This window comes from Cavia porcellus, unplaced genomic scaffold (assembly GCF_034190915.1).
Source record: "Cavia porcellus strain 051 isolate PalLab524CR breed Dunkin Hartley unplaced genomic scaffold, mCavPor4.1 scaffold_5, whole genome shotgun sequence".
Lineage (NCBI taxonomy): Eukaryota > Metazoa > Chordata > Mammalia > Rodentia > Caviidae > Cavia > Cavia porcellus.
This window is the reverse complement of record NW_026947488.1, coordinates 49203567-49221761: the sequence shown is the minus strand read 5'-3', so window position 1 is coordinate 49221761 and position 18195 is coordinate 49203567. Positions and strand designations below refer to the sequence as shown.

The window sequence follows — 18195 nt, the reverse complement described above, 5'->3', positions numbered from 1 at the left end:
CATGGGGGTTACCCCTCTAGATTACTGTAGCTTAGTTTTCAGTCAATGGTTTTGCTTAAATATCCTTATCCAGTAAGGATTCCACCATTTCTTGATGGACCCATTTGTGATTTAGGGAAACAGAGTTTCAGAAGTTTACAAGTCTGCCCTAGCTTTTGCTTCTTATAGTTTCAAGACTTCATATTCAGTAGGTCAGAGTAGATAACTGAACTTTTTCATTAATTTTGGAGCATTCTTGAAGCCTGTGTAAACACACAGCCTTCTAGATTAACATTCTGCTTTTCTGGCAGATGTGAAATTTTACTAAAGTCTACTGTGATTACCTTGTCTCTGAAGGAGAACTAGACTTCATTTAAAAGTTTTAAAACTTGGACACTAAATCTTAAGAAGACTTTGCCTTCTGATGCTTTGCTGAAAGACAATTAAAAAGAATGAAGCAAGGACCTGGCACAGTAGTAAGGGAATATTGGGTAAAAACTAAGAGATGAATAAAGTTCAAAGAGGGTAACCAAGCTGCTTTGGCCTCTGACAGTTTAGTTATTCAGCTGTGGCAGTGGGGAGGTGGAGCTGAGCTTTTGACTGACTCTCCAGGCTGAAGGTTCAGGAGCCAGAGGTATTTTCTACGTAGTGGATGCTAAATAGGTGTTTCTGAATGAATAAATAAATGGGTAGATGATTTGAGTTTCTTTGTTTGTTTCTTTCTTTCTTTCTTCCTTCCTTCCTTCCTTTCTTCCTTTTTTGTCTTTTTGAGACAGGGTCCCGCTATATAGTTCAGGCTGGCCTTAGGCTCACTTTGTAGCCCAGGCTGGTCTCAAATTTGCAAACAATTCTCCTGCCTCAGCCTCCCAAGTGCTGAGATGACAGGAGTGCACCACCACACCTGGCTGTTTGTTCTTTTTAGAAACACAGATGCTATCAATGGCTATGTAAAAATACTTTTTTATCTTTAAAGACAAAATTAGACTTAAGACCATGTATATTATTAGAAATGTACTATAATCTTTTAGGTAGAGATTTAAGCAAAATAATTTTCCCTCCAAAAAATATTAAAACTTTGTTATTGTGAAAATTTGAAGTACACACAGAAGTAGAGATGATAGTATGATGAACCTCATGTACCTTGTACTCAACCTTAGCATCAACTGCCGACTACCCTAACTCACTCCAAATTAGTTTGAAGCAGTTTTTCAGTGTAATAGGATTTCGTAAGTAGATGTTTCAGATTACAGTTAATTTTATTATTCACAGTAGTTATTTTCTATAAATTTGCTATAAACATTGAATAGTGAATTACTACTTCTACAGAACATGCAGGGTTAGGTTCCTACAGTCCTCTGATCACATTTCATAAGCCAGTTGATACAAAATGTTTCTTTATGTGTGTTTCTGTTGAAAGATAATTTCAACATATGTTGTTGATTAGTTAATATTGAGCTAAAAACCAACAGCCCTTTAACTCATGGCTAAAGAAAGTTTATCTAACACATATTTTCTCTGTAAGGCACCTCACAGTTTAGAAACACTGGACAGTACTCTAGCACTGCGCCGGAGGCTTTTTTTTTTTTGGTACTAGGAATCCAACTCAGGACCTTACATTTGCCAGGCAGGAATTAGTACCACTGAGTTATATCCCCAGCTCTGGATGCTACTTTTAAACATCAGAATCATAACAGTATGCAGCGCATGTGTGCACGCACACACACACACACACACACACTAAGGAAATCATAAAAGGCACTAAGGAAATCATAAAAGGGACACTTGCTTATAGTCAGAGATCTAAAAAAGAAGTCAAAATATTGAGTTTTTGGGGACCTCCACTGGGAATGTGCATGTTTGCTAACTCAGATTTTTCACCACTGCATGCACTTGTCTGGAAGTGATCATGAAACTCTTATAAGCTTTGACTTCAGAGTTAAAAATAAATTTTAACAAGTAGACAAATTTATGAACATAAAATTTGCAAATAAAGTTGTTTCAAATTGTTGTTGTTTTTAAAATGTGGTATTGGTGACTGAACGCAGACCCTTGTACATGCAGGTGTTTTACCACTGATGTACATCCCCAGCTCCCTGAGTATCTTTTATTAAAAATACTCTCTTTTGAAAATATCACCGCTATATGTTTATGACACTTTAAAAATTGTTAATAATTCTTTAATATCACATAGTATCTATTCAAATATTTAAATTTCCCAGTTATCTCATAAATTTTTTAAAAGTTGAATTTGTTCAAATCAGGATCCAAATGAGATCTATGTGTCACAACTGGTTAAAATGTCTTTTAGTTGAGCATGGTGGTGCATATCTTTAATCTCAGCACTTGGGAGGGAAGCTGAGACAGGAGGGTCACCTTGAGTTTGAGGCCAGTTTGTGCTACATAGTAAATTTCAGGGCATACTGCACTACAGAGAAGGATCATGCCTTAACCTTTCCCCAACCCCCCCAAAAAGTCTTATAAGTTTCTCTATATCAATAGGCTCCCCACTCATTATAGTTTCTTTTATTTCTTAGAGATTGTGTTGATTATTTTGTAGAATTGCTTGTAGCCCAGTTCTTACCTATGCTGATGTGAGGACTGACCCCAGGGCCGAGCACATGCTAAGCAAGTGCTGTACCACTGGCCTACACCTCCAGCCCCAGACTTTGATAATAGTATCTCCAGACTTTTGAATAACATATTGGTCTCTCTTCTGAACTTCCTGCAAATCAACTTAATTAGATTCATATCTTTGTCTTTCTTTCTGGTATGACCAGATTTTATAGATTCATTATGAACATTTCTTGACTCAGACATGAAATTAGACTTTTCTTGAAGAACTGTAGTTTGAGGGAAGTGATGGGGAGGTTTAAGTATTTTAAGCTACGTCCTAGTTGTGTTCATTATTACTGAATTAATCTGTTAAGAAGACAGGTTAAATGGAAATGTGGTCCTTATTTTTAATAAAGAAAAATGAGTTGTATATGTGTATGTTTGACCCCTTCGATGTATAAATAGCACATACTGTGAAGTTTTCTCCTGTAATCATTAGTGATGTAGCAAGTTGCTTTGTGTGTGCTCTTTTTCTGCATTTTGTTCTTGAATCTTTGTGATAGACTTCTGGAAATATATCAAGTTCGAAAGTGTATAGTTTGATTTCCAAATTCCCTTCTGTGTGCTTATACTATGTTACATGCTTAGCAATAGTGGCAGCTTGCTCATTGCCCTACAGCCTCACCAATCTATGTGCCGTCCAACCTTTGTGAGATTTTCTTTGCTAGTCAAATAGATGAGAAATGCTACATCAATGTAATTTTAATTTGCATTTCTCTTATGATTGAACATCTCTTCATGTGCATTTTTCCTAAAAACTGATTGAATCCCTTTCTGATTAAAATTTTTCCTACCTTATAGATTTTAAATCAGATGGGTGTAATTTTTTTGTATTGTTGGATGTAATGTTCATCTATTCTTTTCTAGAATTCGCATGACTTTTTTAAAAGGTGGTTCTCTTATTCATTTGGAATTTATCTTTATATAGAGAGTAAGAAATTAAGGTAAATTTTATTTTTTCTAAATGTTTTGTTATGTTGTTATCATTTACCAAAAAGTCCATCTTCTCCTCACTAATTTAACCTGCTACTTTCACTGTATATTTCCGGATGCACATTAGAGGTAGGCTGTTGGAACTATTCTGAGTGGTGACAAGTCAGGATGAAAGGGTGGAATTCAGGAAAGAAGAGAACAATAATGACTTTTGAGATCATGAAAAATAATTTCTTAGGGAACTTTTGATATATAAGAATGGTCGAAGATTGTCTGTAAAAAGTACATTGTGTGTTTATTAATTTTTCAGTAAATTCTTTCTGTCCCTTTTTTATCTTGCAGCACCATGTATGTATTTGGTGGTTTCAACAGTCTCCTCCTCAGTGACATCTTGGTGTTCACCTCAGAACAGTGTGAATCACACCAGAGTGAAGCTGCTTGCATAGCAGCAGGACCTGGTATCCGATGTGTGTGGGACACGGAAACATCTCAGTGTGTCTCCTGGGAACTGACTACAGAAGAACAAGTCATAAAGTTAAAATCAGAATGTGTTTCCAAAGGAAGTATGTTTTTCTTGGCTTAGAATTTAATTAGAGATCTAATTTTTATTTGAATTATGAAGGAACTTAGTGACATGTATACTTCTGTTTTTCACTTCATTATCCATAATTATTTAGTAATACTTGCACAAAGCTTTTTTGAGTATTTGAAAATTGTTTTGTAAAAATATTTATAGTGAATGAAGACATGCCATGTGGCTCATAGAAGTTCTTTGCAAATGATAGAGGCAAATCTTCATGACATTTCATAGACTTTGCACATCAACTCCAAAACCTGGTTGCATTTGGTCTGAGACAGTGCTGCTGTCTTGTAGAACATGTTTTGATGATGAAAATGTTCTACACTTCTCTACTGGTAGCCACTAGCCACATGGGGCTATCAGACAACCAAATGTGGCTAAAATGGTAGAAGAATTGTATTTTCTTATTTTATTTAATTTTAATTAAAAACTGCATGTGTCTAATGGTACCATATTGGATTATGGATGTCTAACATTAAGAATGAGAGTAGGAGGGTCAACCCAGAAAAACCATGTTATAGTAAATTGTTCTGGTGGGTAGAGAGATACACCCATCCTTACAAAGTATTTCCTAGCTCTTGTAGTTGGATAATAGCAGTGATAGGGAGACAGAAAGTTGATGAAGATGAATAGTGATTCCAGCTTCTAGAACATTCCTTCATGTTGCTGAGGATGAACAATGATCCTCACCTTTAGAACCTTCCTCCAGGTTTTCTAAGCTGCTTTCTTTATCCTACCTGCTTAGCTTCTTGCCCCTTTCTTCTGACATAGAGTACAGAACAACACATCCTTTAAGAGTACAAAGAATATCTGCAAAATATTTGTTCACATCATTAAAGTATATTGACAGGCTTCCTTACCTAAGAAGATCAGTGAGTTATGGTGCACAGAGGCAGATTTTACTTTCCTGAGTTGCTCCAAATTAAGGAGCGTTAAGTCTGTGTTAAGAAGTAGATGGTTATCCCAGCTTCATTGATGAAGAACAGAGATTACTAGAAACTGGTAGGGTTAGTCACTGTCTCTGGAAGGAGATAAAAATCAGTGAAATAATTACTTTGTAACCAAAAATCTAAAAGTTCAAATTAAACAGCAGTGTATTGGAAATAATTTATTTAAGTGGTTCAGTATAAACCCATCCCATTTTATATGTTAACTCTGTTTCATTCAATTCTGGGTAGCCCTAATCCTTGCATAGGAAGAGCCACTTAGTGGGCCTTTGCTTTTTTTATTAATGGGTTCCACCATGTGCCATACCCGTAAGATGGTTCACAAATGAGGCAACATGGTTATGCAGCTTCTCTTTTCTGAGATCAAAAGGAAATGCATCAGATCTGCAGCAGCCCAGAAGTTCTGAAACTTGCACTTTTTTTTTCTTTTTATGGTACTAGGAACTGACCCAAGGGCCTTCATTCTAAGCTATATCCCCAGCACTTTACAATATATGAAATATATAATCTATAACATACATACTGTATGTAATAATTACATAAATATATATGATATATGTGTATTGCATAGAAGTATATATGTTCATATAATTATGAGATATACAAGTACATATAAAATATATATTACAAATATATGATACATAAACATATGTAGTATATATAAATACACATCATATATGAAAATACATATCACGTATATAAACATACAAGGTCTCACTAAATCACTTAAGTTGTCCAGGGTGAGTTTGAACTTCCTGTCTCAGCTTCCCAGAGTGCTAGTGTTACAGGTGTGGGCCACCACTTCCAGCTGAGATTGCACTTTTGAATTCATGTGTATATGCACAAAATACTCAGCTAGTGCCTGCTTTAGGGATCTCTGGCACTGTCTTCTGTCTGTACCCAAACCAGCCTTGCTTTCATAATTGGGACGAATGGCATGGTCTCCTGCATTGCTTTCTTTGGCTTGTAGGAAGGTTTTTACATTTGGGGGGGGGGGGGATGAAAAATGTTGAAAGACCCAGAATTTCACTATACCTTATAGGTGTTAATTTATCTTTCTTTGCTTTTTCACTTTCTGTATTTTTTGTTTTCTTTTATACAAAACAGTATTTCTTTATATTGCCTATTTATTTCTAAGTCCTATGCTATCCTGAACATCCCAGTATATTTCCTTCCAGTTTCATTGTTCGTTTTACTTCTCAACTACTAAATTATTATGATTATTTTAACTATATCAGATTGTCCTTAACAGAAGCTGTCACAGTTAATGTGTTTTCTGTTTATAGCTCTTGACCATGACAGATGTGACCAGAATACAGATTGCTACAGTTGTACAGCCAACACCAATGACTGTCACTGGTGCAATGACCATTGCGTGCCTAGAAACCACAGCTGCACGGAAGGCCAGGTCAGGTGCTGTTTCTCAGGAACATCATAGAGGATAGAAAAATTCTGCTTGGATTTAGGTAGAAGTTGAGTATATGCATAAATAATGACCCAGAATTATTTTTAAATGGGATATAGATTTGGATTTTCTTATTGCTCAGCTTTTCTTTCAGGATGGGATGCTCTGTGCATCCTGATTCCAAGGGTCTCAGGGAGCCACAGAGTATGTGTGTGGTATAACAGAAGAAGGTGGTAGTGTTGTCTAAGGACTGTTGGCCCTGGGCAAGGCAGGGGCTAAGTACCAGCTTCTGGGTGTGAGGTTTACAATGTTAAGCTCATTCCCCTGTGTAAGGCTTCAGGAGAAAGTTAGGGTTTGAAGCAGGTGTATACTGTCCCATACTGAATTGTGAAGATGGTAGACTTAGCAAAATATCCTTGTCTTTTTTGTGTCTTGGCTCAGCATATCAGTGCACACTCTATATGATTTTTTTTTTTGGTACTGAGGATTGAACTCCTGACTTCATGTTTACCAGACAGGTACTTACTTTGCTGAGCTAAATCCCTGGCCCTCTATATAATTTTTTTAAAAATCAAGGTTAGGTTATTTATCAGCCTTTTTTCCCCCAGCTTTGGAGCTTGAACCACAGCCTCGTATATGCTAGACAAGCACTCTACCACACCTGTAATTCTTTTTATTTTATTTTGAAACAGGGTCTTACTAAGTTGCACAAACTGACCTCTGATTTGCAACCTTTCTCCCTTACTCATGAATAGCTGAGATTACAGGCCTATGTTACCACTCCTAGGTTTTTGATAGCTAATTAGACTTTGAAACAAAGTTAATGCAGTTTGTAAAATAAAAAATTTTTAGATTTTAGGGGAACATTTGGAAAGCAGCAAGGTTAACATTCCCATTTTTTAGGTGAGCAGGAAAGGTGTGACATTTTTTAAAGAGTGGACTGCTTCCTTGTGTGGTAAAGGCATGTCCTTGACCAGAACATTCCACTGCAGTGTTTCCACCGCAGTGCTGCTTTATCTACTTCTGATTTATGTAGCTATCTCCTTATTTGCTATTTGCTCCTCAGTTGGACTTTGTGGTCTTTAGTATCTTATTAGTCTTCACCTTGAGTTCTCTGTGAATTGAAGACAAATGCATTTGTTTGCTGTGTTTTAGATCTCCATTTTCAAATATGAGAATTGTCCCAAGGACAACCCCATGTACTACTGTAACAAAAAGACCAGTTGTAGGAGCTGTGCCCTGGATCAGAATTGCCAGTGGGAGCCCCGGAATCAGGAGTGCATTGCCCTGCCTGGTAAGCTCGTAGGGGCACCTTGCATGTGGGTCCGCAATTCAAGCCCTATATTTAGAAGTTATGAATGTGTCTTATGCCCTCACCACATCCTATGAAACACCTAGAATTCAGATCAGAAGGATCATTTATCTATTCCATAATTCAAACTAGTAATACAGTAATTTCATGATTTCAACCTCTTTTTTTTTTTTTTGTCTTCTCTCCACTTTGTAAAAGAAAACATATGTGGCATGGGCTGGCATTTGGTTGGAAACGTGTGTTTGAAAATTACCACTGCCAAGGAGAATTATGATAATGCTAAATTGTCCTGTAGAAATCACAATGCCTTTTTGGCTTCTCTCACAACCCAGAAGAAGGTGGAATTTGTCCTTAAGCAGCTACGAATGATGCAGTCTTCACAGACCATGGTGAGTTCTTCAGTTTCTAATCCTCACCTTTCTGCTGAGGGCCTGATGGCAGTTTGTATGTGGAAGGCTGTGGATGCATGTGGTGTGCATGGCCAGAGGAGGAATGCTAACAGTCAGTGTCTTGCTTTACTGCCTTTTTTTTTCCTATATTAAAATTTTTAACACTTAGTATATTTTTGATAGTCATATCTATTATGAGATACATAATAGTTTGTAGGGCAAATAGTAATGTGTGTATGTATATTCACAGACTCTGTTGATTTCAGTAGACAGTTTCATATCTGCTTTTTGTCTAGATTCTTCCATAAGTGAAGAAAGAACTCACAGCTAATTAGCTATGGTAGATTAAGCCACTCACATCCCTTAGATTTAAGGTGATGTTAGTGCATAGTACGATCACCAATAGGAAATGCATTTAAGTCTTTCTTAGGTCAGGCCAACCCAAAAGAAGAAGGCAGTTTCTTGTTAAAGGTTTTGAGTGTGGTGAGACTAAGAAATGTTCCCTGCCTGCTCCTACTTGTGTCCCCTACTCTTGTGCTCTTGAACAACTTGCAGTTGTTAATAGTCACAATTTGTCACTCTTAGTTCAAAGTCTAAGAACTGTACTCCTGACTTTAGTTAACTATGTATTTATGTAACAAAGCTCTCCTGGCAGTGTGGGAGTGTTCTTGTCAAGCAGAGAAGAGTGGAGGGCAACACTTTCTTGGGTGGAGCCATCTTCAAGTGACAGTGCAGAGTATGGCCTGGGTCCTGGCTATGTGCAGCCTCTGTGTATCACCTGAAGGGCCATCCTGAGACTGCTAGGAGGTACCCTATATTTTACTTCTTTCTTTTTCCCGGTATAACTTTGGTATGCTGTGGACACAGATATTGGTAGTATAGTCTTAATCTGCTTGTCTCAGGGGATACCAGGTCTACATTTGGTATTTTATGATATTATGGTAGCTTTTTTGAGTTTTATAGTCTCCATTGGAGACTATATTATTTCTCTTCTCCCCAAGTGTGGGTCCTTTGGGTATTCTGTCCTTAGCTATCAGCTGATCTTACTCATAGTCATTCACTCCCTCAGGAAGTGAGTGGCAGACTCACAGCTTTGCCCATTATGCTGGGGTCTCTTCCAGTGACACAGATTTACTTTTCTGAAAAACTACCTGACTAGGGAGGTTCGACTACCTCAGCTGGCCACAGGTACACCTCTGTCCTTTAAATTTCCTGACGTTTAGCAGTCTTGGCTAGTCTTGTCTGTTGTGACAACTTTAGAAACTCAGTAGAAACTCAGTCCTGTCATAAGAGTAACAGATGAGGCAACTAAAGTATAATATGCTTCTCTTTAACACTTAACTGTGGCAGTCTGTAGAGCCCAGGAATGCACTCAAACAGGAAGGGGCACTCACCTGGCCTCAGGGTCAGAGGCTGGCTGGTGGAGGTGGGAAAAGATAACGCTAAAGATAGGAAGAAGTGAATTGGAAAGGAAAAGAGGGATTGTGTACTTTCATGTGCAAGCTGGAGAGACTGAGAATAGGCTCACTGAGTGAGCTGCAGGGGTGTGTGTGTGTGTGTGTGTGTGTGTGTGTGTATACACACGCGCACACGCGTGCATGTGTGTGATTGGCTGCAGGGTATATGGGAAGGAATTGTGATAGCTGGGCTTCAAGAAGAGACCAAGTCCTGAGAATTGTTGTCTATAGTGCTAATAGCTTTGAATTTTATTATGAGGGCAAAAAAATTATTGAAAGGTGTTTTAAAAAGTATTAATTTTAATGATCTTTCTAAAATAATAGATATATTTCAAAGAAAATATTAATAATAAATATAACAAAATAAATCTCACTTATCATAACTAAAAACATCTATGAGATGTATTTCTTTTCCTTTAGGTCTTTTAATAGGCATGTGTAAATTTTCCCTTTCAAAAATGGAAAGATTATACATTTTGTTTTTTAAGTGCCCACATTAGAGATAGCTTTCATTTCTGGACTAAACTTCATAATTTCATTTTTTAAAAAAATGTTTTTAAAATGACAGTGAGAAAGAAATTCAGGAGAGTAGAGGTAGAGACTGTGCCAGGGTTCTCTGCTCTGTTGGTCTTTATAAAGTTTAGTGTCAAGTTGGGTGTATAGAGAAAGAAAATGTGGTGTGTATATAGAAGGAATGGAGTATTAGAAAGAAAGCCTGTCCGTTGTGATAATACAGGTAAACCTGGAGGATGTTTCACTAAGTGAAATAAGCCAGGAACAAAAGACAAGTACTACATGACCTCATATGTAGAATCTAAAGCAAATTTAACGCATGAAAGCTGAGAGTAGAGTGGTGGTTTCAGGTTAGGTGAGGGATAGGAAGATTTTGGTCAAAGGATACAAAGTTTTAGTTATACAAGATGAATAAGTTCTGGAGATGTAATAATATGGAGAGTATAGTCAATAATACCATCAATAATACTTGAAATTTGCTAAGAAAGTACATTTTAAATTTTTTCCCCACATGTGTGCACACTGTAATAAATATGTTAGATGATCAATGTGTGATTTTGGGAATCATTTCACAGTAGATACGTATATCAAAACATGTACAACTAAATAACAGTTTTGTGTGTGGCGGTTTTGTTTTGTTTTGGTCAGTTATACCTCAGTAAGTCTGGGAAAGAAAACTTTAAGTGCGAAGCAGTAGTTTGTAGCTAAAGGTGGGACTCTTGAATCTAACTGGCCTTGGCTCCAGACAGGCTTTAGTAGTGATCTGAGGATCGTATCTACATTATTTCATAAATATTGGTTAAATAATTTCATGTATACATGGGCATTTGGAAGTGACTATTTCTTTAGCATTTGTCATAGAATGTAGGATATAAAATCAAATTTTAGAACTTGATTATTGCTTTGCTGTTATTCTCTGTGAACATTTTCATACATTATCTTCTCTGAGCTATGTTTCTGTCCTTTGAAAAATAACCATATTGAAAGATGGTCTGTGCTAACCAGCCACTGCTGAGTTTGGGAAATAGAATGTTTTCCTGTATCTGTGGAATATCACGTAACTTAGTGGCTTTTATCTAAAAGCCTGTTTTGGTCAAGACACTGGTTGTTTTCACAGTTGTGCCTGTTTTGCCTGTAGTCCAAGCTCACCTTAACCCCATGGGTTGGCCTTCGGAAGATCAATGTGTCCTACTGGTGCTGGGAAGATATGTCTCCATTTACAAATAGCCTGTTACAATGGATGCCATCTGAGCCCAGTGATGCTGGCTTCTGTGGAATCTTGTCAGAACCCAGTAACCGGGGATTGAAGGCTGCAACATGTATTAATCCACTGAACGGCAGCGTCTGTGAAAGGCCTGGTAAGCACATGGGTGAATTAGGTGCTTCAGAACTTTATTGAGGGAAAAGGTCAAGCACAGTTATGTATTAAGATGACTGAAATAATGATGAAAACAGATGAGGTATTGATTTCAAGCATATTTCAAATATAACTTAGAATTTTAAAAGAAAAATAGTCTGTAGCTCTGACTAGCTTGAGCCATAATGAAACAAAAAATAACTAACATTACTCAAAGCACCTGAAGTCCTAATTAATATTGAGATGGATTGGTTTGTTGATCGTCAAAAGTACTGAGGATTGTTTTGAAAGACAAATGTCTCACTGATGGCAGACAAATGCTGTAGAAGAAAGAACAAAAAAAGAAAGTCGCTGCATGGACAGTATTCAGAAAGCTAGTGTCAGTGGGGAGAAGGTGAGAACAGTTCTAACAGAAGCCAGAGGTCAGCCCGAGCCTTGCCCAGGGTATGGCAGAGCACCGAATGATCAGATGCTTTGCGTAGCTTCTCAGATTTCCTGCTATGTAGGCTTTAGGAAGGCCTAGAACCAGCCTTGGTAGCCTACAGATGAGCACAGGACCCACAAGCAGTAGGGGAACTTGTGGGTTATGTTGGAAGGCTGGCCCCTACTTATATTGTGGTCAGTTTTAAGGTGGTCAATACAGGATATGTAGAAGAAAATTCCTAGCATAGGAGTCACCTTAAAACAGGATTTCTAAACTATCATAGGGAAGCCTGTTTGAATCCTAAATACTTTGATGAATTTAATGTATTCTATGGTCCCTCCCCCCTGAAATTACCAACAGGATATTACAAATTCAGGTAGGTTGTAAAACTTCAAGGTTCGTGCCAGGTCTGCTGTATTCAGTGGGGTCTTAGGCCTTATTTTGTGGAAAGACTGTCTTCTTACCCTATCTTTGTCCTCAGTGAGTTTTGAAGGAGTCATTTTTTCCCCAGCTGTTTGAGTATACTTGACTAACCAGCACATAAAGACTCTGAAATTTTGGTTTTCCTCCCCATATACTTTAGCGCCTAAATTGATTTCATAATAAGATGATGGATCACAATCTGCATTTGAACAGTCTTTGACCTTAGCTGACATGGTGGGTGATCTCAGTGTCCCTTCTGGGTTTCATCCTCAGCAAACCACAGTGCCAAGCAGTGCCGGACCCCATGTGCCTTGCGGACGGCATGTGGGGAGTGCACCAGCAGCAGCTCTGAGTGCATGTGGTGCAGCAACATGAAGCAGTGCGTGGACTCCAATGCGTATGTGGCCTCCTTCCCTTTCGGCCAGTGCATGGAATGGTATACGATGAGCAGCTGTCCCCGTAAGTGGAAAAACACTGGTCTGCATGGGGCAGCAGTGCTTGACGGGCTCTCGCCTTTGAACGTCTATGGATTTGAACAAGTTGGATTTCATCTTCTGCCCCATTCTCTGCAGAGGCTTTTAAGCTAGCTCTGCCTGATGAGAATGTTCATGCAGAAGGCAGCATGATAACACATGTAATAAATAAATCTAGGATAGATCATGGAGTACAGAGGAACTTTCCAACTTCAGGGTCATAAGGTTCAATCCATGTGATGTCTCCAATTTGAATTTCTTAATTTATAAAGTAAGTGCTTCTCAGTAAAAGATCTCTGGGGTTCCTCTCCCTCCAGCATTCTGAGATTGAAAGAGGAGGGGAGAGGTTCCTATTGTATATTGGGCAGAGCATTTGTTGAGCTCTTTAGAATTAGTTGTCTTATTTAAATGGTCAATATATAACAAGATATATTATGGTAGCCATTGTTGATTTCCTATTATCTTGTTTTGAAGTCCTGTATCACTTTCATTGTTTTGTTTTGAATGGTTTTATTCTGTTCTGTTTTGTTTGATTTTATTATATCTGATGGTATGGGCAGCTATTTTGAAGACAATAAGAGGCATTATGGTAGCCATTGTTGATTCTCTGTTATGTTGTTTTGAAGTCCTGTATCACTTTCACTATTTTGTTTTGATTGGTTTTATTTTGTTTGGTTTTACTCTCTTTAAAATAAAAATAAAAGAAAAAAAGAGATGGTCAGTATAAAATAGTAATTTTGACTCAAAGAAGTTATATAGTCTGTTAAAGAAAAAGTAATTTAAATACAGTGAGTGCAAATCTACCTGTGGTAGTGAACTGTAGCTTCTGCTTCATTGCAGCTGAAAATTGTTCTGGCTATTGTACATGCAGTCATTGCTTGGAGCAGCCAGGCTGTGGCTGGTGTACAGACCCCAGCAATACTGGGAAAGGGAAGTGCATAGAGGGCTCCTATAAAGGACCAGTGAAGATGCCTTCTCAAGCCTCTACGGGAATCGTGTATCCACAGCCCCTTCTGAACTCCAGCATGTGTCTGGAGGATGGCAGATACAATTGGTCTTTCATTCACTGTCCAGGTAAGATGCCAGACTACATATGCCAGGCAAGTGCTCTGCCACCGAGCTACATTCTCAGCCCCTATCCCTTTACTTTCTCTCAGTAGTATTTTATAGTTTTCAGTGTACATGTCATGTACTTAGGTTGTTGTATCTTCATATAAAATATTTTGTTCTTCATGCTGTTGTTAGTGAGATTATCAACTTGATATTCTAATTGTTCTGTTGCTTATTTGTAGAAATATAGTTGATTTTTTTATATGGATCTTGTATCATGAAACCTTGCTGAACTTACCTAGTTGTTTTGTTTTGTTTTAGTGAATTTCTTAGGATCCTCTGTATACCATCTGATACTAAAGACAGTTAAACATTCTTTCCAAACAGAACAGCGTTTTCTTTTGGGGAAGCTAAATGCCCTGGCAAGTTACTCCAACATAATGTTGCATAAAGTGGTTAAGGATGGGCATCATTGTCTTAATCTTTTTAAGGGAAATAATTCAGTTTTTCTCCATTAAATATGATATTAATTTAGATGTTTTATTCATGCCCTTTAACAGCTTGAGAATGTTTCCTTCTGGTTCTAGTTTTTTGAGGGTTCTTACCATAAGTGGATATTGGATTTTTTTCAAATGGTTTCCTATGTCTGTTGAGATGATCATGTGGCTTTATTCTTTAATCTGGTAATACTGGGTATAACATTAATAAAGGATGTTAAATCAGATTTGCATTCTTGAAACACAAAACCTATTTAGTTATGATGTGCTGGATTTTAGTGTCTGCTAGATTTCAATTTACTAGTTGGGGATTTTGTGTATATTCATGAGGAATGTAGATTTGTAGTTTTCTTATGGTGACTGACTGTCAGGCTATGGTAATTGGATAGTTCAGTACTGGCCTTGTAGAGTGAGTTGGGGCATAGTCCTTCCTCCAGTGTTTACTGAAAGAGTTAACTAATTGACATTAACAGAATGTACCAGTGAAGCCATCAGTTCTCAGTTTTCTTGGTGGGAAGATTTTATTTCTTTACTTTTTTTTTTTTTTTTTTTTTTTTTTTTGAGACAGGGTCTCACCATGTAGTTCAGATTAGCTTTGAACTCACTATGTAGCTCAGGCTGGCCTTGAACTCAGAGCAGTCCTTCTGCCTCAGCTTCCTAAGTGCTGGGAGGATTATAGGCAGATGCCACCATACCTGGATTTTGTGTCTTTTTGAGACAGGGTTTCATTATACAGTTTAGGTCGGCCTTGAACTTACTTTATAACCCAGGCTGGCCTTAAACTCGCAGTGACCCTCTTGCCGCAGCCTTTTGAGTGCTGGGTTACTGGCACGTACGACCACATCTGGCCCCAGATTTTAAGTTATTGATATGATCTCTTTATTTGTTGAGATTTTCTATTTTTGCTTGAGTCAATTTTGATAATCTATATTTTCCTAAGAATTTGTCTATTTCATCTAAGGTTTCAAATTTATTGACACAGTTCTAGTGTTTTCCTATAGATAACTTTAGCCTGACATATTTTATTGAACCTAGGTCTAGTTTTGTGCCTACTTTTGTTTTATCTTTCACATTTTATAAGAGGTATAACTATAGTGAAGGTGTTTCAGAGATTTCTCTCTTATTTTTTGGTTGCAGTAATTCTAGCCTCTTGGAATACTAAAAACTAGAATTTTTTATTTTCGTATATCTTACATTAACACTTTATTTAGGTCTGTTTGCATGTTTATCCTGGTGGATCCCATAGGTTGAACATTGTCTTACACAGTGAGTCCTCAGGGTCGATAGTGTTTATAAAAGACTGCAGGTTTATCAACATTGGCCAGCAGCTAGTAGAGTGAGCCATTGTGAAGCCAACCAGCCTCAGAGCTGCCCAGCTGTGGTCTGCTCTCAGTGTTATTGAGTGCTTTGTGCTCCGCTCCAGTTGAACAGTGAACCTAGATGCCTGGATTGCTTGCACACTCATGGTTATGTCAGGTTCCTCTCCCCATTGGGTGCTTTGGCAACCTAAAGATAGCTAGTGCATTACTTTGATTTTGATACCAGATTTCCCTTTTGTCTCACACTCTTGTTGGTTTATGTTTAGTCTTAATTTTCTGTAATTTCAATGAGATTTTGAAGACAAGAGAAAGAAGTATTTTCTTCTCTTTTTATTTGAATGAAGACAGACGTTTTTTGGTAAATGACTTTAGGCGTTTCACTATAACATGTTCATGTGTCACATGATTTGCCCTTTGCTTATTTTCACAGGAACAAAGCATGTACCCTGTACATCTTAAGTCATTTGGGGGCACGCACAACCGATGCAGTCTTTTTAAGTTATACAACTATATAAATTTTATATGTATGAAACAATTAAAATACCTATGGGGATGGGTAGCTAACAGATGAATGAACAGAACACCAGCAAATCTATGAAATTCCACTGCCAAGTGCGAGGTCCTGAGTTCCATGGCCAGTACAAAGAAAAAAAAGCTATGAAAATTTGCCAGGATGGTGAAAAAACTACATCATGTTTATCAACTAAAACACAGCTGCGCAGTCAAGAGATTCTGCTCACAGTTGTTCAGTTCTGCAGGGCATACCTGCATAGCTGTCCTGAGAGGCCAAAATTCATATGCTTTCTAGTTATGAAGTCCTGTATGCGGCAGGAGACTTAGTAATCTCACCTCTGGAAATGTTTATATGTAAAGAATTTTTATAGTAATGAAAATACAAAGCAAGCTAAGTATTAGAATGTAAAGGGGTAATTCAGTAACATGATTTATAGAAATCATTTTGCTATTTAGAGTTTTATTTATGATAGATGAAATAATTTAAAATAATTTTGATCTAAGTTAAAATATCAAAATTGAATATTAACATGAACAAAACTGTAAAACAGTATAGAAAAATAGTGGAAGGAAAGTTATTAAATGTGAACAATGTTCTCTATAGTAGCTTTGTCTGTGACTTTCCCACTCCTTGTATTTTACAGATACACTATCACGAGCATATGTTGTTCATTATAATGAACAAAAATTATTTTCATTTTTGATATTTTGATCTTATTTCTCAAACTACTTTTTTTTTGGGGGGGGACCAGGAATTGAACTCAGGACCTTAAACTGACCAGGCAGGTGCTGTGCTACTGAGCTATATCTTTAACCCCTCAAACTACTTTTTAGCATTTCAGGTTTTGCTTATTTTTGTTTTGTACCTATCTGTTGAGTTTTGTTTCTTTTTGGGTTTTTTTGAGACAGAGTCTTGCTATGTAGCCCAGGCTGGCTTTGAACTTGCAGCCATCCTCCTGCCTTAGCTACCTAAATGCTAGGATGACAGATGTGTGCCATCACATCTGACCTAAATCTTGCTTTGCATCCTGGGCAGGCTTTGAACTCCTGGGCTCAAATGATCCTTCTGCCTCCGTCTGCTGAGTACCTGAGGCTATAGGCACATGCCACTGCCAGTTAGTTTTGATAATTTTTGTATTGAAATGCAATAAAGAACTCACAGATACAAATAAATCTTGTGAGACTTGCGCCACCCAGCTCTGCATGGGAGAAGCCTCCTGAAATTCTTTTCCTTTCAGCTTGCCAGTGCAACGGCCACAGCAAATGTATCAATCAGAGTATCTGTGAGAAGTGCGAGAATCTGACCACCGGCAAGCACTGTGAGACCTGCATATCTGGCTACTACGGAGACCCCACTAATGGAGGCAAATGCCAGCGTAAGTTATATTGGCCGGCTTCACCACTGGAGATCAGGTGGAAGCAGTGCTTCCACTGGACTTGAATGTCTTGGAGGGGAAAGCTGCTTGCTTTTGGATACTCATCAAGAGCTCAGCTGAGTTAGAAGAGAGCTGAGCACACTGGCATGTAAAAAGCCAGACATGAAAGAGTTAAGGCTTTCACAGTCAGCAGTGGTGTAAGCAAGGGCCCTGGACCAGAGAAAGTGCTGACTCCCTGTTTCTTTCTCCAGCTGAGGGCTGGGGTGGTTACAGGGTCAGTGCTGCGGAAGGATGTCCTCTCACCATGGAGGGAGGGAACCTGGTCAGCTGCTTTGCTGGACTCTGAGATTGTGGGGAAGGAGAGAGGGAAAAGCTTGCAGTGAGGAAGTCTCTGGCACTGAGTCAGAGTGAAGAAAGTATCTTTAGGGTTTCTTCTTTTCTCTGTTAAAGAGGCCTCAGTGGAGGCACTGGAGTCCTCTACCCAAAGCCTGAGATTAAACTCAAGAAGTAGATGATGATTGACTGCGGGCTGAGCCCGGCCTGGACTGCAGGTCCTGGTGTTGTTCCAGACTCTGTTGGCAGGAAGGCAGTGGGCCCCTCTCCCCCAAGGTTGCCTGGGAAGCCTCTGCAATGGC

At 38.2% G+C, this 18195-nt stretch overlaps 1 protein-coding gene across 2 annotated transcripts in view; it reads left to right on the top strand.

Annotated features, from left to right (window-relative positions):
* The window catches only part of Atrn (attractin), a 151503-nt gene that overhangs the window by 86398 nt on the left and 46910 nt on the right, over positions 1-18195 (top strand). For both annotated transcript variants that reach the window (XM_063248768.1, XM_005008351.4), the window contains 8 exons: positions 3868-4088; positions 6339-6460; positions 7613-7751; positions 7968-8158; positions 11267-11486; positions 12606-12791; positions 13646-13879; positions 17423-17560. In XM_063248768.1, coding sequence (XP_063104838.1) covers positions 3868-4088; positions 6339-6460; positions 7613-7751; positions 7968-8158; positions 11267-11486; positions 12606-12791; positions 13646-13879; positions 17423-17560 — 1451 coding nt within the window. The remainder of the gene's footprint in view (positions 1-3867; positions 4089-6338; positions 6461-7612; positions 7752-7967; positions 8159-11266; positions 11487-12605; positions 12792-13645; positions 13880-17422; positions 17561-18195) is intronic.